At 32.6% G+C, this 21,909-nt stretch overlaps 3 protein-coding genes and 1 pseudogene across 5 annotated transcripts; 2 read left to right on the top strand and 2 right to left on the bottom strand.

Moving 5' to 3' along the window:
- The first annotated feature begins 2,249 nt into the window (after positions 1 to 2,249).
- LOC137831555 (putative serine/threonine-protein kinase WNK4) lies at positions 2,250 to 7,560 on the top strand. The gene is made up of 7 exons (XM_068639279.2): positions 2,250 to 3,103; positions 4,473 to 4,738; positions 5,014 to 5,237; positions 5,330 to 5,487; positions 5,576 to 5,879; positions 6,040 to 6,372; positions 6,747 to 7,560. Exons 1-7 carry the CDS (start codon positions 3,020 to 3,022, stop codon positions 7,217 to 7,219), a joined length of 1,842 nt encoding a protein of 613 aa, XP_068495380.1. The 5' UTR covers positions 2,250 to 3,019; the 3' UTR covers positions 7,220 to 7,560.
- A 6,475-nt stretch (positions 7,561 to 14,035) lies between these two features.
- LOC137831554 (transcription repressor OFP2) lies at positions 14,036 to 15,437 on the bottom strand. The gene has a single exon (XM_068639278.2). It carries the CDS (start codon positions 15,332 to 15,334, stop codon positions 14,183 to 14,185), a length of 1,152 nt encoding a protein of 383 aa, XP_068495379.1. The 5' UTR covers positions 15,335 to 15,437; the 3' UTR covers positions 14,036 to 14,182.
- Positions 15,438 to 18,165: 2,728 nt separating this feature from the next.
- LOC150027315 (transcription repressor OFP17-like) lies at positions 18,166 to 18,734 on the top strand (annotated as a pseudogene).
- A 729-nt stretch (positions 18,735 to 19,463) lies between these two features.
- On the bottom strand, positions 19,464 to 21,459 carry LOC137831553 (protein GRAVITROPIC IN THE LIGHT 1). Of its 3 annotated transcripts, none has more exons than XM_068639276.1 (2): positions 21,343 to 21,459; positions 19,464 to 21,051 (listed from the first exon to the last, which is right to left on the bottom strand). In XM_068639276.1, the coding sequence occupies exon 2, from the start codon at positions 21,001 to 21,003 to the stop codon at positions 19,672 to 19,674; it is 1,332 nt and encodes a 443-aa protein (XP_068495377.1). In that variant the 5' UTR covers positions 21,004 to 21,051; positions 21,343 to 21,459; the 3' UTR covers positions 19,464 to 19,671. The 3 variants fall into 3 exon arrangements, with proteins under 3 accessions (XP_068495377.1, XP_068495378.1, XP_068495376.1); XM_068639277.2 differs by having other exon boundaries at positions 19,464 to 21,047; positions 21,343 to 21,440; XM_068639275.2 differs by having other exon boundaries at positions 19,464 to 21,064; positions 21,343 to 21,405.
- Positions 21,460 to 21,909: the final 450 nt, after the last annotated feature.

The following is a 21,909-nucleotide window of genomic DNA, read 5'->3' as shown; positions in this document are numbered from 1 at the left end:
TTGATCTTCAAAATGCACCAAAAAAAATAGTGATCTATAATATACCGCGAGTAAATATACACAAAATACTTTTTAATCAAAATTCTATCAAATTTAAGTTTAGACTTCATCTTTAAGTATTAATCAACTATAAAAAATATTTTTCTTACTATCCAAGACTCTACAAAATATTATTTGCACTAAATCTCAAACTTAAAACTATAATTTTTTAGTGTGAATGGAAAATTAAGTTAATTAAAATTACTAAAAGGAATATAAAATATCAATTAAGTATATATATATATATATTGAATAATTAAATAATTATTTAATTATTTTTGTCAAACTGTTACATTTATACACGTCACGAAGACGCCCTTAGGTTATTTTTCCGTATCCTTGTGTGGTTTTCCAAAGCAACCAATCAAATCTTTTAGAAGGAGATTGCATTGAATATCTGCTGAGTGACAGACTAAAGTCTTAAATATTTTTAAATAATTGAAAAGTTTTAGTAATAAGAAATAAATAATTTAATCTCTATAATCTTAAAACTTTATTTGTTAAAACGAAAAATATATTTGATTACACATTTTATCACTCAAGTATTATCATTTTGTGAATTTTATAATTAAAGTTTATTTCCTCCATATTTTATAATGCTTTTCAATTTTAATGTATTTTACCGATATATTAAGCGCAATGGTATTGATGTAATTTATAAAATAACATCATTTTATCACAAGTTTTTTTAAAAATAACGTCGTTTTATTATCAAAATAATAAAACTATATAAAAATTGAAAAACATGATCATAAAACGTGCAAAAAAAAAATAAAAAATACAAGTGGGTAAAATGTGTAAAAATGAAAAACTGATGAATAAATTATTGACCCCTTTATATATTTATATATAAAGCAGATACTCGTCAAAATAAAACTATGCAGGAACTTGTTTATAGGTAGAAATAAATGAAATGAATTTTGTTTAAATTTAAACACTTATATAAGACATGTGTGTCTGAAAAGTGTGAATAGATATTTTTAAATAATTCCCCATGAAAGCATATTTACTCTTAATAAGATAATAGTTGAAAACTCTTTTTGGCTACTAAACTATTCCATTAATCATTATCAACTTTTTCTTCATCTTTCACTTAGAAAACAACTGGCTGGCTCTTACCAGCCTTAGACAGTTGTTTCCTTTATGCTATAAAAGACACTATAACTCCACCATCCATAGGAAAAGAGATTATCAAAATCATTTATTTAGTGCATATTTGAGAGAAGGTTCAAATGATTTTGGTGCTATATATAAATGACAATGAATTTTGTAAAGTTTTTTATCCATGTCAAATCATTTAAGATTAACTCCAGATTCAATAATATACTACATTTCTTCACTGTTCCTACTAGGAAGATAGAACCTAAAAAACTATTGAACTCTTCGTCTTCTTCCTTGGTCGAGCAGGTTGCTAGGTGCTTGACTGTGGTCCTTCTCGTCTTCGTGTTTCTCCTTCGTCTCTCGGTCTCGAGTGAACACCGAATGGAGTACTTGCGAAAGGTACTCTGACGCTCAAGTCAGTAAAGTGGGTGATTGGTATTCAGGTAGATGTACAGTAGTAAATGACGTACATTGTTCCTTGGAAAGTGTGTTATTTATATTATTTTAATGGACTTACCTCATTAGGCCTTATTAGTATAATGGATCACACTTAGGATTACATTACCTAATCCTTAATGATGGTTTAGTTTCACTAACTTTGATTTCAACGTTAATGGTTATATGTATCGGTCGGTCTGGTCATGCGTTCTGTGTCGGTCGATCGGCCAGGTAGACAGAGACACGTCAGCGTATGTCTCGATCATCTCGGACAGAAAGACCAACACACGTCATGATATCGGTCCCGCTACATCCCCTTGTTCTTTCTCAGTTTCCATTGATTTGTTATTTCCCCTTAGATGAAAAACTTTGTCTTAGTTGAAATGAGCACCAAATATGACCCATACATCTCAACCCAAAATTTCCAAACACAAGGTAAAAAAAGGTCCAAGATTAGGATAAGGATTGGAAAATATGAAATGTTATCCACACCAGAAGAAGACAAAATGAAAAACAGTATCACAAAACAAGACAACCCAAAAGTCAACCTCGTCCTTGAAATTCCAAAACACATGACACAATCAACAAGCCTCAAACGTTGCCACCATATCTCAAAATGGGGTCCTCACCATGGCCCACACTATCAGCACCATCGCCACCACCTGATATACATATCCCAAACACACACGTTCTAGTCTCACTCTGTTCTGAATTCTATCTTCTCCCCTGTTCCCAAGTTCAATTCTTTTTATCTCTCTCGAGTTTCTTCTTCTGCTTCCCTTTCTGGGTTTAGTTTCTTTGCTTTGTTTTCCGCTGTTGTCCACAAATGGTTACACCAAAGTGCTGCCTTAGATTCTTCAAGTTCCGTGTACTGTTTCTCATAACCACTTCCACTTGTGAATGGTCCTTGTGAATGGCCTAAACTGACCCTTACCAAAAAACCACACGTACCGTATGTGCCTTCAAAATTCTTGACACACGAAGGGCAGTGACAGGAACATGTCAGTTTCATAGGAAAGTTATTATCCGTTTATTCTTTTCTTCTCACCTGTCTTATCTTGTCAATTCTTGCAGCTCCACTCTCTCTGAACTTTTCTGTTTTTAAAAAGAAGCAAAATTTAATCAAATGGTTGCTAAGGACTATGATCCCTTGACATGTGCGGTTGGTATGAAAATGGGTAGGATAATGCAGTGTGTCGATCACTCAAAGCTTTTCTGGCTGTTTTTTGGGGTCTTCTCCCACGTTTACCACGAGGGGAAACCTCGGATTTAGGATTCTGCTACTACCTTGGAGAATAGAACAAACCGCTTTTTTGTTTGTTTTTGTTCTTTCCTTTTCAACTTTCTCTGCACTGAAGTTGTTGTGTGCAGACAATATCTTTCGAAGTTTTGGTGATTGTTAGTTTAGTTACTAGTAGGAGTGTATAGTTAAGAATTCAACATGTATTCCAATAAAGGGTATAAAGAGGATCGCAAAGCTGAGCCTCGTTACATTGAGACCGACCCAAATGGTAGATATGCTCGGGTAAGTTCTGAATCATATAATTTTGTGGCTTTTCATTTTCAAATTTGTTGTGGGTATTTAAATTTTGTTCGAAATTGGATTAATTTTGTTACTTGAATGTGAAAAAGGTAGTTTTTTTGTGTGTATAAAAGGGGAAACAACTTCTTAATATTTCTGTGGCTAGTGAGCTCACTGAGCTGTGATACTGTGTTACTAGATTTTAGTGAAATCCTAGATAGTTGATAGAAAGAACTGATTAAAAAATCACGTGGGTAATCAAATGCCTAATGATTAGACATCTGATCCTCTAATTTAGATGCTTTTGTTATTGCTTTCCAAATAGAATTTAAGTTTTACCTATCTATCTGTATAAAAAGTTTTGCATTAAAAATCAACTTAAGTCATAGAGAAAAAACTCAAAAAATTCTGATAAGAAAATAGTATCAAAAGCGTCTAAGGTCCTGCCTATAAATTTGTCAAACTTATTATTTCTTATGACTTATCTTTGTCTCAATTTTCTAAGCAGAATCCTCTGGAGTTGAACGTCTATTAATTTGGGGGCAATCGGTTTAGTAATAGGGAGTTGTTGGAAATCAAGTTTGCAAGAAAAGGAACTATATATTGAATATACACCATTTAGAGTAAGACTGAGTGGATTAACCAGGCTTCATGCTTAGTGATATGCTACTATAGTGAAGACCTTAGGGGTTGAATAACCTAACATGATATGTGTTTGAATGTGTGCCAGTGAAGGCAGTCTTATCCTAATAAATTTGATTTCTCCAGCAAATATTCTCGGCTTAAATTACTAGGTTTGTTTTACACCAATCCTTTAGTTGAGGCAAACAAATTAAAGATTGAAAATGAATCTAGACTAAACCATCCGTTTGTAGATTTCTTAAAAAAGGGATAGGCTTGTGGCATGCTATATCTTCGTAAAAAAATTTGTTGATACACTTCCCTTTAATATCATTTGAATTTATCATAATTGTGAAAATATATTGCAAATGTAGTGATATAGGAGATATTGAATTACCAAAAAGTATGGACATATGGGACTAACTGGAATTTTAAAAGTGGAACTGGTATATGCATTAATTACTGTAAAAGGAAGTATTTCAATTTTCTTTTGATATTTGCAAGATTTATAAACAGTGATGTCATGGACGAAATGCTCTAAAACTATGTGGTGTTGGCTCAGATCATCATGTCAACAATAATTCCTTTTCTCCCTTGCCTGGTTTGAGCCTAGTGTAAACAATTTCTAAAGTTCTATTTCAAGGAGCTATGCATAGAATTTCTGTTAATTCTTTACTTAAAGTATAATGGAAATTAGGATAGCATCACAGAGATGATTTGATGTAAAAAAATGTGTGTTTTATGTGACTAGGTTGGAGATATTTTAGGAAAAGGAGCAATGAAGACAGTGTATAAAGCAATTGATGAGGTCCTTGGAATAGAGGTTGCATGGAATCAGGTCAAACTCAATGAAGCATTTCGCAAGCCAGAGGACTTGGAGCGGCTTTATTTAGAGGTTCATCTCCTCAGCACCCTCAAGCACCAATCCATCATGAGATTCTACACCTCTTGGATTGATGTCAACAATAAGACCTTCAACTTCATTACAGAAATGTTTACTTCAGGGACTCTAAGAGAGTAACTTTCTTTCTGACTAAAATCACATTCGTCCTTTCGTTTAATCTTGACATTTTAGTAGGTGCTCAGGTTCCTTCTATGTTAATGTGTACATTGATGGAATACTATATATTAAACTCCATAAGATAGGGATATGCAATTTCATGGCCTGCACATTTGGCAATGTTAAATTACTAGATTATTTTACCTTTATATGATATCCATGCACGATTGCAGAATTAACCTTTAAATCACTATAAGAAGTACTTTAATTGATCAGTTTGTGACTTGTGCAGATACAGGAAGAAATATAAGCACATAGGTCTGAAAGCAATAAAGAGTTGGGCTCGCCAAATCTTACAGGGTCTTGTTTATCTGCATGAACATGATCCTCCAGTAATTCATAGGGACCTCAAATGTGATAATATATTTGTCAATGGCCATCTTGGACAAGTGAAAATTGGTGACCTGGGTCTAGCAGCAATTCTCCATGGTTCCCAACCAGCTCACAGTGTTATAGGTATTTATCTTTTTCCTGCCAATAAATGTTGAAAATCTTGACTGTTGTTGAACCTCTTGAATTGTTGTGTTAAATTTTTTGCCTTGTGCCAGGCACTCCCGAGTTCATGGCACCAGAATTGTACGAGGAAGAATACAATGAACTTGTTGATGTGTACTCATTTGGCATGTGTGTTTTGGAAATGCTTACATCTGATTATCCATACAGTGAATGTACTAACCCTGCACAGATATACAAAAAAGTAACATCGGTAAGTTCTGATGTAGTCTAAGGTTTGAAAATATCAGTAGAGATACATAGGATTTTATATACAAGCAACTTTTCTGTCTTATATTCAGGGGAAGCTACCAGCAGCATTTTTCAGGATTGAAGACACAGAAGCACAGAAGTTTATTGGCAAATGTCTAATAGCTGCAGCAAACAGACCATCTGCAAAAGAATTGTTGAATGATCAATTTCTTTTGTCTAATGATGCATCAGCCATGGCAAAGATTGGGATTCAGAAGCCGTTTCTAAATTACAGTGAAATGGAAACACTTCAATTGAGTGATGATTTACCTATGACTAAAATGTCAATAACTGGGAAGCTGAATCCAGAAGATGACACTATCTTTCTCAAAGTGAAAATTTCTCAGAAGGATGGTATCAATATTTACTTGACTCTTGATGTCCTCTTTCCTTAATTATAAGGAAAATTTTATTTTGAACTTGTTTAAATACATGTAGCATGCACTTTCACCTCAAGATTTACTTGTGTTTGGTAAATGAACTTGATCCTTTAATTGAAGTAACATCTTCACAGGTTCTTGTAGGAATGTATACTTTCCCTTTGATATTTACACAGACACCCCTATTGATGTTGCAATAGAGATGGTGAAAGAGTTGGAAATCACAGATTTGAAGCCTTCTGATATTGCAAGTATGATTGAAGGAGAGATATCTGTTCTGCTGCCGAATTGGAGGAATAGTAACTGTCCAGACACCTGGCATGCATTCAGTTATAATGATGACAAGGACAATGAAGATCCTCACCATCATTTCCACTCTGTTTCTTCTTGTTCATCATCCCAAGAGTCAACACCAGGCTTAGTCATCAGAGTTGATGACTTATTAAATGGTTGTCATTGGCTCCATGGTATGTCTCCTTTGCCCCTACCCCCTATGACAATAGCTACTAGTGAAATGTGCAAGTGTGATTAGGAAGTCACAGATGGAATAAAAATTAGCAATTTGAGCAACATATAATTGAAAAAAAAAACCTACAAATCTAATATTTAAAGGCTTGGAGTTGAATGTAGTGTGAAATTCATTCGTATGGTACTTTAGAGTTTTCACAAGATTATGGTTAGGATTTCAAGTGTGATTTTGGTCTCACAAATATAAGAAAGAAAACTCGGTCTCTTTTATATGTAATACTCATAACTCGAGACAAATACAAGATTCTAGGCTTGGTGTTATAAAATCTTTCAAATCATTGAAAAGGGAAACTTGATATACTATTATTTGCAGGTGATGGACTTGATGATGCCAGTTCAATATGTTCTTCACATGGGAACTCAAACTTTTGTTCAGTGGATGACCAGGAGGAACACAATAAGGCTTCTACAAAAAAAGATAAACACCCCATCATAAAGAGTCACATGTGTACTAGATTTTCCCCTAATGAAGACCCCATCACTGTGAGCCATTGCAAAATTCTAGCAGGACCACAAACACCTACTGGCAAAAGTAACAGGATGATAGACAATCGTAGACTATCTAGGAACAAGTCATTAATTGATACGAGAAGCCAGCTACTGCACAGATCACTGGTTGAGGAGATAAACAAAAGAAGATTCAAGACAGTTGGAGCTGTGGAAAATATTGGATTTGTGACACCTTATGAGGTTACCAACAAAAAGTCAAATCCAGCATGTGGTGCTCTTGATGTGAACTCTTCAAGAAGTAGGAAGGGAAAAAACTTGAAGGACAATTTTTTTTGAAAGTGGCTATGCTTGAGCTTTCAAATCAAATAGGAAAAAAATGGATGAGAGCAAATGATAAGGCTGAGGTGCTATGCAGTTTTTAGACTTTCAAGGAATAATGATATGATTTGAAGAAAAACAAAATCCATCTACAGGGTTGGTCAAAGATATCATTCAAATTAATGTAAATATTTTTTAGATATTAGGAACTTGAAAGATTACTCGTTAAATTTTGATCAAAGAATGTTTTGATTTAAAAAAGAGAATGAGACATAGGACTATATGTTTCATGGCTACAAATGTAACACCCCTAGTTACTTCGCTGAAAAAGCTATATCATATATATATAATCCACATCATCAAATAGTATTATAAAAAGAGTCTTTTTTTATAGGGATTTTTAAATATACAGATGTATCAAAATAAAAAGGAAACTCCATTTGCTTAGGAGTTCTATCACCTTCAAAGTTCTTTGTTTCCATCACTACAACATTCTTTGTTTTATCTTAAATAAATAAGCAACGATTTTCTAAAAGATTGGAATAATCCGTTGCATTTTCCGTTTTGGACCATGATTTTATATTTGTTGCAAATTTTGTGTTGTCTAAAGTCAAAAATGGTATAGTGCATGTAACACACGATGATCATAAATTTTAAACAAATACACAAGAAATAGGGTAAGTTGAAGATTTTTAAAACTTTCAATATAACTTAAGATTCAAATAATACAATTACAAACATCTACATTGTCACACTTTATTTATTACAATGTACTAAACAATCTAAATAACTCATTTAATAGCATCCATGCCATAAATCCACTGACATGCATACATAAACACTTGACTCTATTTCTGAAAGATACATGTGTTGAATTTGACTACCTTCACTGTGTTATCTCTCCACACAACTACATGAACATAAGAATTGAGTCTTCTTATATGACAAAGTAAATCCATATGATTTGTCAGACCATGTATCTTTTAAACCACATAATCGGTCATATGAACTTCCATTTTTCATCTATTTGATTCCAATATATTACTAAAGTCATATCCTTATAGGCGAATCTCTAATTCAATGTATATCCTAAACAATCTCAACACGATATTTCCTTTCCTAACATATTATGTCCCAATTATACTTCTACATGATTCATAATTCATTTAATACCTCAAAGTAGGATACAATCATATAGAATTTTAACTTTTAAAACATATTAGAAAATATAAAAAAGTCACATGATTACATATGCAGAACAAGCATTTTTACCCAACGAGTCTCAAGCTCGCCAAGTGACCAAGTTCCTCGGACTAAATTCGCCCAACGAGTCTCAAGCTCACTCGACGAACAAACCATTGGAACCAAACTCGCCTAGCGAGTATGGCTCGCCTAACGACCAACACTATCAGATTTTTAATTCCCTAAATTTTGCCTAAGGAGAACATTGCTTACCAACCAAATTCGCCCAACGAGTATGGTTCACCTAGTGGCTAATGCTCTCGGGTTTTCTAATTTCTAAAGTTTGCCCACCAAGCATATGGCTCACCCACCAAGTCTATATAATTTGTAGAATTCTGAAATTGGTTTTCAAGTATTTTTCTACTAGTTTTCAAACTATAATTTCCAACTTGAGTCACTTATACATTTAGAGTCTTACCATTTTCAATTAAATTCATGCTTAAATCAACTAATTCAAAGTAAAGGATATTTTTAATCATTTAGTTAGAGACCAAAGCAACTAACATGTTAATCAACAAAAATCTCAGTTTTCTAAATTGATTTTCAATCAACACAACCATTCACAACAGTTGAACCAAAACATACTCCAATCATCAGCTTTCAGCATATCTACAAACAAGTAAAACATCTACATCACACATTATCACAATCCCTGTAAGAGAAATTTTGGAACTTGTGATCACATCAGATTCACATCCAGATCCTCTAACTTAAGGTACTATTGAAAAGTAAAACTAGTCTCCCTTACTAAATTGGACAACTAAGTACTAAAAAAGATGTCAAACTCCTAAAGAACGTAGGGATAACCTAACATGCTTCACAAAGTCATGATCAACAATTTGAATATATCACTAGGACCCTGAATAGAGACTACTCCTAGAATCAAATACCTCACATGCAAGGCACGTGTATAGGTACACACAAAAACTAAAAATTGACTTAAAGAAAAAAGGGGACCAAATTAAACTTACTCTAATAAAATATATGATCGGGTAGTCTTACTCTATTCACTACCAGGAGTCCAAAGATTGTCTTTGATCGTCAATGCAACTAAGGACAATGTTATATTTTTAGAAAGAAAGAAGATAGATAATGGTTATTTTAAAATGAAACCTGAATAATAACTAATTTTTGTTTTTATATGAACTTTTCACTTTAAGTGTTGTTTTAATTATATCACTTATACTCTAAATTATTTTCTATGTTTTTACAACAAATATATTATTAAAAAAGTAAAATTATGAATGTGAATATAACTTGTAGATAATATATATGAACATAAATTTTTGTAAATTTTCTATTAAAAAATCACTAACAAATTTGCGTCATATATATTTGCATATAATTATATGAACTAGTTAATAAAATTGAGAAATAAAAATTAAATATATATATATATATATATATATATATTGTGTCGTCCTCATCGAGATCAAATTTATAGAGAGACTTAAGAGTGATGTGTTATTCATATGACGATCCGCTAATATTAGGTCCGATGTGGAATATGTTTTTCCATATTCCAGATTAGTTATAAGGTGACTACCTTCCTAAATTCGAGTTTGTATAATTCGTTGCAACCGATCTCAACAAAATTTAACAAGTTTAAACAAAAAAACCAAGAAGATAACCAAACTTCATCACCTTGGTTTCACCAACCACATTTCCTACCTTCAAGATTCTTTAAAGAATCAACCAAAAACCAAATTAAAATCATCTTGACTGAACCAAGTACTGACCCTACCTCTAAGAACCAAATTAGCCTCCCCAAACCAAGAAACTACCAAGACTCACCCATAGTTCAAGATTCTTCTTCTTCTTCTTCTTCTTATTTTTGTGCCTCGAAGGTCCACTCGTCCAAGCAACCCTAGTTTGGGTTTCCATCACATCATTCATAATACACGAAAAAGTAGCCTCAACCTAAAGCAGTCTATGTTTACCAGTACCCTTTCTCTATATTGAAATTGATTAATCCTTCATCATCACCATCATTTTCATCTTCTACAACTGCAACAACCTTACTTTCAACTTTTGTCTTGTGCTCATCTCCATTTTTTCATAGCTTCAAATCATTCTTATTACTAGCTCCAACCTCCAATTCATCTTCCTCCAAAAAAAAATAGATGTAAGGAGTAAGTATCCACCATATCAATCCTCGAACAAATCGACTAATACAATGACATAATGATTGAATTTTAACCAATGTATACCGGCTATTTATTCACTATAGAAACTATTTAATAATAATATAAATTAATTTATAAATTATTTTTTTATTTTCTGAAATAGTTTATAATTTGATTACTACAACAACTAATTAATTTTGGTCTCTAAAATTGGTTTTTCTTTCATGATTTTCTTAAATGTTAATATATCAGGTTCACCAAAAAACAATTTGCAACATTATTCAATTGATTATTTCAAGATTTATTTTTATGAATTTCAAACTGTTAAATTGTTTAAATATGTTTGTCAAAAAACTTGTGTTAATTGATTTAACCAATTAAACCATATTTATTATCAATTAAATCATAATATAATTTATTAATAAATTAAATGCACATTTGTAATTCTCAAATGCCTAGAATAAATAAATTAATTGATTGTTTTGATTTACTTTTCATTATTTAAAATTAACATAACATATTCTCATTTACTATAATTAACAAACACATTCATTTAATTATTGAGATGGTATTTCTTGTTTAAGGAAGGACTTGTCAGAAAATTTTTAAAAAAAAAATATGCAGCATATCATTAATAGGAAGGAAACTTGATTTTTTTTAGTTATTTTCTTTTAAATTTTTTAATAAATATTTTTTAACATTTATTAATTTAATTCATTTATTAATAGGCACTAAAAAGATATTTTGTTCTTACTTTACTCTTTTTTTTTCAAAAAAAGGTATAAAATACGTAATAAAAGAAAGGAAAAAAAGTTATTACTAAAAATATGTCAATTAGAAATGAAAAGAAAGGAAATCATATTCATATTTCATCAAAATGAAATTGACTTTATCTTTGTTAATTTTATAATGTTATACTTATATAGTATTTGAGGATACTTATTGTTTGTTATAGGTAGTTTTTATAAATAATAAAATAATGAAATTAGTTATATTGATAAAAGTAAATTTGGTAATGAGTATACTAAAATTCGTAACAAAATGTTTATAAAAAGGAATCTTTCCATAATAAATAGAATTTTATATTACATGATTTGGAAACTGTTCCTCTCCCTTTGCATATATGTCAACAAAGTGTAACAAGATTATCTAATTAATACTTATCAAAAGAGATAAAAACAATTTTTAATAGAAAAATTAAAAAAAAAATATGAAGATAAATGAAAAAATATAAGTTAAAGTTAATTTATAAAAAAAAAGTATCAATTTTTCAAATGTGTGTGTGTGTTTCACTGTTTGGTCAAGAAGAAGGACTGAGAGTGAGGCAAGCAAGGATTGAGCTTTTTTCAAAGTCAAACAACATCATAAAGCATATCAATTCATGTGTTAAGCAAGGAATTACTCATTTGCTACAAGCAACAACATACTATTTAGGCTATAATTGATCTTCATGTTAAACTAAAATTATGACACACAAAGATCCCTTGTTCATGAAGTTTAATAATTTTGGTTCAATGTGGAATTATACTGTTCAAATGTCTGTTCAAACATGTTGGAGTAGGCTTGGAAGTGAACAAAATTTCTGTTTGAGGTTGGGTTGAATGCAACTTTTTCTATGTTGACTAGTCATGAACTTGTCCCACAATACTAAATTTGAGGCAATCTAAAATCCAAACTTTCTGTCTCTACTGGATTTTTGAAAGAAACATGACCTGAAACATTAGGGTGTGTGTAAAGAGCTGATCAACTTTTAGCAAAGAAAAGTAAATTATAGAGAGTGATGAACTGTGCAATTATGGGAGGTTTTTCACCATTTAACATAATGTCTAGTTGGCTAAGTGGACTTTTTTTTGCTCACTCTAATGTGGTCCTCCCTCACCTTTGATTATTTCTTCTACAGCCTGTGTTTGTGATGATTTTGTGGTCCTCATGATGTGCTGCATCAACTTTTCTTCCTTTTTCCTTTATTTGCTTCAACACTCCCCATTTGCACACAAATCAAGCAATGTTTACAGTGTTTACATGTTCCTTTGCTCTCCATTGGCTCTGATTTTGATGACAAAGCTTACTAGTACAATGAATCACAGGGCATCTAAAAAAGGTACTAATTTCAAAGTTTTGCAAAATGTAATTGATAATGTGATTATGGTTCTACATTGTTGTGGTTTCCTTTTTCACTCTGATTGAAACAATTGAAGTGAGTTGAAAAAGTTTTACCTAACAATCACAGTTGTAATTATAAACTACAATTTCTTTTATCATCAACATGATTTACACAATTCATGTATTATGTAATCCATTTTAGTTAGTGAAATGAAACTTTTGTTGCATATAAAGTAACTAATAATTGTTATTATTATTTTTATGTAATCCATCAATACGTGATAAATGAATAGCAGATGAAATAAATATAAAGGCTACATATTCATCTTTATTCACTGTTCCCTACCACAAACAATGCCATCAACTGTCATCTTCTTGCCCACATATTTATTCCAACTATTCCACAATATGTTTAGGTCTATGCATAGATTTTATCTCAAAATCAATTTATATTGTTCAACAAATATATAATTTGCATTCCAAAAGTTGAACCATGAGAGTTAGAAATTTACAGTATGGTGCTCTATCAGACCAAAAAGAAAGAGGAGCTAAAAAACTGTAATGAGTTAATGATACCAATTCAGTTTTCCCAATATGGTAAAAAATTACTTTTTTTGGAACTACCTATACTTGCAGATATATTGGAGGTAAATATTTGAGTCTGCTAAAGGGTTGACGAGGAAAAGAGTTATGGCTACTGCTACCAAACTACCAATCTTAATAATTGGCATGTATAGTGTTTTTAGTTGGCCCGGGGCTAGTAATAATATACTATTTGAAGTTTCACACCTTTGAGGATTATTAGTAAGTTACTATAAAAGAAGCAATATGTTTGATGTTTTTTCTGGTGCTGCATTCTTAGAGGAACACTGGTAATAAATCTCATCATCATCTGATAACAAACATTCACAAACGACCCAGTTAAGGGCAATTTCTTGAAAAATAGTAATTAGAATAAAAATCTGTTTCTTCGGTTGTTACTTTCTTTATTTTCTGAAGGGACACTTGGTCATGTTAATTTTATCTAAGTAAATTTTGTTACGAGATGTCTTTATCTCTAGTCGATGATATTCTAAGTCTGCCTTATTGCTGATAGTAATTTAAAAACACTTTAACATAGACACAAGCGGGGCATTTGACATAATAGATGAACGCAAGCAACTAGAACAACAAAAACCACATAAGGAAGTGGCAGGGCCATTCAGAAAGTATATTTTTTTATTTATTTTTGTTAGCAGATTGTTGCTCATCATGGCATATAGGTAGAGAATGGATCATACACATACACTAGTGCTTTTATGAGGTTATCAATCACAATTCATTAATAAACTAGTTCTGAAGTAAGTGAGCTGATAGCTTACTCTTGAACTCAAATTCCTTTTGGCAACTACATTTTTTAATTTACGAAAGATTGATACAGCATTGGTTTGAGAGTTCAGAACAAAAGTTGGTCCAGAGAAGTGTTACTTACAAGACTATTATACACATGCATTGGATAATTCTAAAATCTTTACATTCCAAGTAGAGCCATGTCATACCAAATTTGCTCAAATGCTTTGACAATGAGATCATGGTATTCTCTTGAGTTCAGTGAAAGATAGCAGGCAAGCAAGTTCTCCAAATCTTTTGATGCTCGGATATTGTTCTCCACTATCATTTCCACCATTGACTCCCTGAAGTCTCTTTGTGGATCAAGTGAGGACTTAACAACTGCAAATCCCTCTGGAAAACCTGTATCTACTGAGGCCTTGCCTGCTTTGGATGACACACTCCTTCTGGCATAGGCTTGAACTTTCTTGCTTGCCAGTTTTGGAGAATTCACTCTAAGTCTTATACCTGTAGAATTAGCAGAGGAAATTCTAGATACTGGACTGGTTTTTCTCTCTCTCTTAGTTCTACTGCTTTCCTCTTTGCTAACTTTAACAGCTAGAGATTGATGAGACTTTACCTCATCAAATTTAGTTGATCTCCTCAACTCAATGGCTTCAATTACCTTATCATCAAACTTCACTGGCTTTGTCAATATCGGAGGAAGGCCTAATTGTGAAATTGTGTCAAACCCATCAAGATTTTCACAATTTCCAGTGAATGGTTCATTTTTCATGTCAATGATTATGTCATTGGTGGAAGAGCTAACTCTGCAACTGCATTCAGAGGCTACTCCATTAAGCAGGTCAGGAATAGTGAACTTGTCACACTCATCAGACTCAGATGAAACATACTCATGGAAGTTTGATTCAGAAGAACTCTCGGAGGAGGAGAGATAATAGTCAGGAGACTGAGGTTGATTTGGCTTAATCCAATTTGTGGAATGACAACTAAAACTTTCTATGACTGGTGAAGAGACAACTGTGGGAGAAGGCTTATAAATTGTTTTTCTCTTAGTTCTTCTTTTAGATGACCTTCTTGGTGAATCAATGAATATGTTGTCTGAGTGCTTAGTGTAAATAGGAGAATTGTATAACTTACCAGCTATGTTGGGTTCAATGGAGAAACAATGAGAGTATCTTGGCTGTGACCTTTGGGAGGTTGTTGGTGAGGTAATTACTTTGTTCTTCATAACATGAGGGCCATTTTTCTTCCTTGATTTGCTCATATCTTTGAGCTTATAGAACCATGCATTTGGCATCATATCTGACAATCTGAACCTGTTATTACCCATCAAGGATATGCCACAAGCACAGCCTTGCCTTCTCTCCTCTCTCAGTGTTTCTTTATTGTGATACCTCAGAATTGTTCAACTTCATGAGAAATGAAAGATTAGAGAACAAGAAAACATGGTTTATAATAGAAAAAAATAAAGTTGGTGGTCCACTGCATAAGAAAAGTTCCAAAATAAAAGCAAGGGGACCAGGTATGTCCACCAAGTTACTTTTTCTCATCATTTCTTCCAGCAAACATGCACAGATCTGTGGCTCTGTAGAATACAGCAGCATTTAGCTTTTGCTTTTTTTTTTTTTCTTCATATCTACGTTCATGTAAGTTACAAAATCCATGGTAACAAGTTGATAAAGTTCTGCCCGGAAGAAACCTTTCCTAAACTTTATTATTCATTTTATGCAAAGGTGATGCCAAAAAACATTTGGAAGCTTAAATTCGGCATAGAAATTTACAAAAGAATGAAAAAGAAAAAAACAGCTCACTGACTAAGAATCCACAAGAATAAACCATAAATGTAACAGCTCATGTCTAAATGGATTTCACTTCTCACTGTACTTTAGAAAATAAAATATAACATTAGTCATTAGTAAGAGTTTAGATATTATTGTATCTATATATTTGGTGATTAAAGATTTAGAATTTAACTTTAAAAAAATCACAGATTTGCACATAAAAATAGTTATTTATTCATCTTCCTACTAGGGAGATGAGATGTAGAGAACTATTGAAGTTTTCGTCTTCCTCTTTCGGTCGAGCAGGTTGCTAGGGATTCACTGGGATCTTTCTCGCCTTCGTGCTTCTCCTTCGGCTCCCGGCCTATGGTGAACACCGGATGGGGGTACTTGCAGAAGGCACCTCGACGCTCAAGTCAGTAAAGCGGGTGATCGGCACTCAGGGCCCTTGAAATGTGTTATTTATATTATTTTAATGGGCTTACCTTATTGGGTCTGTTTAGTGGAATAAATCTCACTTAGGATTGCATTACCTAATTCTTAATGATGGTTTAACTTCATTAACCTTGGTTTGAGCGTTAATGGTTGTACGTGTCGGTCAGCCGGACCGCCCGTGATGTCTTGGCCAACTCGATCAAACAGACTGGGACATGTCAACGTGTGTCTCGGTCATCTTGAACAGAGAGACCGAGACACGTCATAATGTCGATCGGTCATACCCTTACAATTCATAAAACAAAAATAATATTAAGAGTTAACTATATATTCAAATAAATAGCAAATGAATATTTTTGTTTTATATTGGATGTTTTGATTACCAACATTTTGGTGGTAGCTGAAGGATTGTAAGTCATAATCTGGTTCTCCACGCTTTGTTTGGACTATGCATGCATTCAACATTAAACAAGTAATCATGAATTTAGCAAACACTTGGCCAATGTTGATTTCATTTATTCCCTAATTCCTGGCTTTAGGAATCATTACATAATTTCCCTTTTTATCCATAAACATGTCTTAAACAATTTCATTCCTTTATTTGCTTTTTCTTTATTTTTATGCTTTATTTTTATTTTTTCATGTTCAATATTATAAGAAAAATAATTATAGTGGATTGGTTCTAACTAATACTGGGCACATATTCTTTGTGTATCTCATACCTTTTTTTTCTCTCAAACCTCATAGTTGCATATTAAATATTCTTTTTCATTATTTAAATAAAACCCTACTTAGTTCACAACACATTAAAGACTTTTTGGATTATATGTTTCAAATAAGTTCAGAAGAGTCTATCTAGAACTACATTCTAAATTTATTGATTTTGAAATTTTTAACAATAGTTTTAAGTCGACCGGATTTAAAAATTATGTAAATCGTCATCTCTATTACAATTTTATTTTTAAAAAATATTTTAGTAAATTAAAAAAATAAGATGTATTTAAAGTATTATTAACTTTGACTTCTGGTGTATATAGAGAAAGAGTCACCGTGGTAAAATTACTCTATTTATGATTGATTGATTTCTAGGAAAAAAATACACGAATTATTTTAATTTTTTATGAAAATTTTATTTTCTTCCATTAATTTCACTAGGCACACTATTTATAAACGAAAATATGGTAAAAACAATTACAATAAAAAAAAATTAAATTAATATTAAATGTATGTGCATGTGTATGCTTCTATTAGAAAAAGGTTTACACATCAACCAAAACTAACACTATTGATGTAACAAAAGACAGAAAGGTCATTTTGATCTTAGCAGAGACATTTTAAGGACTAAGGTAAAAATTTTAAAATTGAGAAAACCAAAATTTCAGATTAAAAAAAAACTAAATTTATATTTTGACCTAGAATAAAGGTTAAATGAATTTCTAAACCTCTTAACTATTTAAAAATTATTAAATAGATACTTTAAAAAATTGTAACTGTGTCCCTAAATTTATAAACTAGGCCCTTCTAATTAAAGTTTCATTGGTTTTTTGTTAGGTACAGAGACTCAGTTAAAATTGAAATAATTTAGGGCCATGTTAAAATTACTTGAGAATGTTCAATTAGGTCTTTTGTATTTAACAGAGTTTTAAGGATTTAGTTAGAAAGTTTTAAAATATAGGAATCAAATTTTTCCCTTAAAAAATGTAAGGAACCTATTTAAAAATCTTCAAAAGGCCAGTTACAACAACATTGGTTTCAAGTTTCAACAAACACTCTTAAGGCCTAACACCTTTTTGCTTTTACATTGGAATTGCAAGAAGTAGGAAGAGCAATATAGGTAGCCTCTAGTGGAGGATGACATTCCAACATCAGAGTATCATCACACTCAACATTATCCAATACTAAAATCCTCAAATTTCTTTAGACACACTCCTTTCCTACTTTGGAAATGAACTTGAAACAACAAGGGGTCTTTAGATCCAAGTTATTCAAGACATGCAAAAAAAAACACTACTGTTGTTGAACCAGTTTAGTACTTATAAAAGCTTTTTTATTATGTGCTTGTAAGTTCAAAACCCAAAAGCCCTTCACAACTAAAACAAGGTCTTCATCACTGTTATTATCAGCACTTCGTTCCCAAAAGAAATCTAAAGACAAAGATGTGCATGAAACTCCCCTCTTTCCATCATGTTCACCACTTGTTCCACCTTATGTAAGACCAAACAGGGTAGACAACAGGGAAGCTTCTTTCCAAGTGGAAGACACATGCAAGAATTTTGAGAAATATTTGGTGGAGATGGTTGTGGAAGAAGGGAAGATGAAGGACCTGATGGATGTGGAAGAACTTCTACACTGCTGGAAAAAACTCAAGTGCCCTGTCTTCATTGATTTAGTGTGTAGATTCTATGTTGAAATCTGCAAGGACTTGTTTTCTTTAGACAGTGAGGAAGCTAGTTCCTTTCCAACTAATGGCTGAGAATATGGTATTCTCCACAAGGCTTAAGTGGGAGAGAGTAAATGGATAATGTACTGTTTTTTCTTATTTTAGTTTCAGTTTAGTGACTCTTTACACTCTAGATGAACAATTCAAGGATTATCTTTATATGAAAACTTTATATTGGACTTGCTTATCTGAAATTTTAAGAAGACACCAAACTGATCTAAGTCTTGACATTTATGGTTATGTGACCTTATGGCTATGACCATAATTTATCTAACTATATTCATCCTTATATAGATCCCCTGAAAATCTAAATTCCTCAGTTGGGCATTTGAAATCTTCAATTGTTATTTTGCTCCTTTTGGTCATTTTATCTAGTTAACACAATGACAGATCACAATCAAGATTGTTATTGAGAATGATTCTATCAACATTTCTTTTCCTTAAGTAGCTGAAACTTTTGGATTTTTTTTTGGGGTTTTCCGTTTAATTTCCATACTCAGATAACTCTTTTCTATTTGACCCTTCCAAGAAATTATCTAATTTTAAGCTTAGATGAATCATGATCCTTCATATAATAAACAACTACATCAAGATAACACGTTAAAAAATAAAAGTGCAGAATTGTAATTAGTAAATAGACATTCAAGATATATTTCAGCCATGCAAGATCACTCACTTATTTCATATTAGGCTATTTGAGTGGTTTAGACCTGGCTGCAGAACGAAAGACAAAAAGTCCTGTGAGCAACGTGACAGTTTTAACTTAACATACATATACAGTTCATAGAGAAATTTGAACACTAGAGACGGCAAAAAAACTAATACATAGATATACCAAGACTTTAACTTAATCAACAGGTACAAGACAACAACCACCAAGATGGTGGATTTAGGTTCTAAGTTCTATCATAAACTAGTAGTATTTGTCATCATGACTAGCTAAGCTACCAAAAGAAAAAGCTCATGTACAAAAATTTTCAAGTCCATAAACAGTATCACCAGTTAAAGGAATCATTTAGCTTTAAGCATGTTTTTTGAGATATAAACTCTAGACTTCACCAATGTTTCTGCAACTTCAAAGCCAGGCATAACCATGAACTGAACTTTGTAGGTGGCTCTTTCTACATCAGACGAAACAGCATTCTTTCTTTCCTTCTTAACAGATTCCATGTACAAACCAGAGAACCTGCTTTCTCTGTTGACAGAAAACATGGTTGCATGGGCATCTATTGACACTGCAGAACCTAATAAAACCCAAACCCATTTTGCCACTTTTGCAAATAACTGATAGAACTCAGTTCTAGGGTGCTTGCCACCCAATATCAAGGTTCGGTGATCCAAATTTCCAAAGAATGACTCTTCCATTGTGGGATGAACAACTAGAAGATACTTTGTTCCACAAAATTTTGAAAAATCTGAGTTTGGATTCTCCATCAGTGCATCAATTGGATCATCAAACTTCACAATATCACTCACATCATAAGATGTTAACGAAACCCCATGAAACATTCTCCGTGCAATATAAGCCTCAAACGCATATTTCTTGTCACACCCTTTGGAATAGACAGCTGCATTCTCAATCCATTTTGCTGCCACATCTAAGTCCCAACCTGAAGCTTTCATCATGCTAATTAATGGTTTGGAAAAATCATGAATGGACTTTGAAGCAGCCTTGAAGAAATCCTCGAACTTAGCAACACTCAAAACACTTGCTTTTCTCTTCTTACTTATCCTCTTGATCATCACACGCAGATTTTTATTCCCCATTTCCAAATCCTGGAGCTCTTGCTGCAGCCTTAGAATCTGAGAATCTTTAACACTGTTTAGAGACTTTAACTTCCTGAAAAATGCTTCTTTGCGACCAATTTCAGATTGCAAAAGGTCAAAACATGAAGCATTAGAATAGGACTTGGTTTTTCTACATTGCTTCTCCTTGTATGCATGCTTGAACTTGCAAAGCTTCTCAATTTCTGCATCTACTCTTTCGTAAGAGGCAATAATCTTTTGTGCATCATAAGGGATATGAGCTTGCTGAAGCTGAAGATAAGCCAATTTCAGAGCTGAAACAGTGTCAAATATCCTCATGATCTCCACACCAGCACATGAACCCTCTCCTGTAAGCATTTCAATGCGGTGGGAATGGATTTCCTGGCTGTTGTTTTTGGTCTCCTTATTTGCAACATTTCTGTTTTCGCTCGGAGAAGCACCAATGCAAATTGGCTTGTGAAAGTGATGGAGATTGGGGACTTCGGAGGGTAACACCCCAATGGATTTCAATGCACAGAACTTGCAAACAATATCTGACATTTTTGAATTGGATTTGAGGGTATTTGCACATTCCATCAAACCTTCTATTCACGTATATGATCAATCTTCTGACAGTGATCCTTGCTTCAACAAACAACTAAGGCATTCACAAAATCACACAATATTGACAAAGAAAAAGGCAACTGAAAGACATTTGAGGAAATTGGATTGGATTATAAAACACAAAAAAGAAGCAAATAATATGGTTTTTTCTCTAAAAGAGACTAATTAGTCACTTGCTAAAGTAACTGTCACAGTTAATGTCCAAGAAAGACACATAGTTGGATTCAATTCAAACTAAGGAATATTAAATCATTTGAGAAAAACAATATGTAAGGTTGAGAAGAAAAGCAACATAGGTAGAAAAAATCTCACCAGTAAATGAAAGTGTGATGTGGGATGCATTGGTAGTTCGTGTTGATTAGAACTATATCCTGAGTTCTGACATTTAAAAGGCTGAAACTTGTGAATGTGTTTGTCTATTTTGAGAACAGAAACTTGTGAATGCGTGAGTATCCTGTACTGTAACATTGTGAGATGATACAAAAATTAATAAATGTTTTATTACTTTGTTGCTGTTTTTGGAAAGAAGAGCTGAACCGGGGAATCTCTCGTGTTTCAAAACTACAGATTTTCTCCTTTAGTTTTGTACTCCTTCATTTTTGTTGCAGGAGCCACCTTATTGTTTAGTTTAATTTATTGCCAGAAGTAGGTATTGGGCCCCTATGCAGGTATTTAGGGGCATTTTCATGGGCCGAAAACACATAAGATGTGACAAACTAAAGCTTTTTTTTATTTACACTCCCCTGAATTTCTCTATATATTAGTTTTCTTTATTTTAACTTTTATTACCAAATATACCCTTTTATCTAAAAACAAGTATAAACCCTGTACAACCTACTCTTGTTGAACTCTCAATCCTATCTACAAGTTTTCAATATT

This window comes from Phaseolus vulgaris, chromosome 6, assembly GCF_051622355.1.
Source record: "Phaseolus vulgaris cultivar YP4 chromosome 6, ASM5162235v1, whole genome shotgun sequence".
Classification (NCBI taxonomy): domain Eukaryota; kingdom Viridiplantae; phylum Streptophyta; class Magnoliopsida; order Fabales; family Fabaceae; genus Phaseolus; species Phaseolus vulgaris.
The sequence above is the reverse complement of the archived record's forward strand: the minus strand, read 5'-3'. Positions and strand labels throughout refer to the sequence as shown.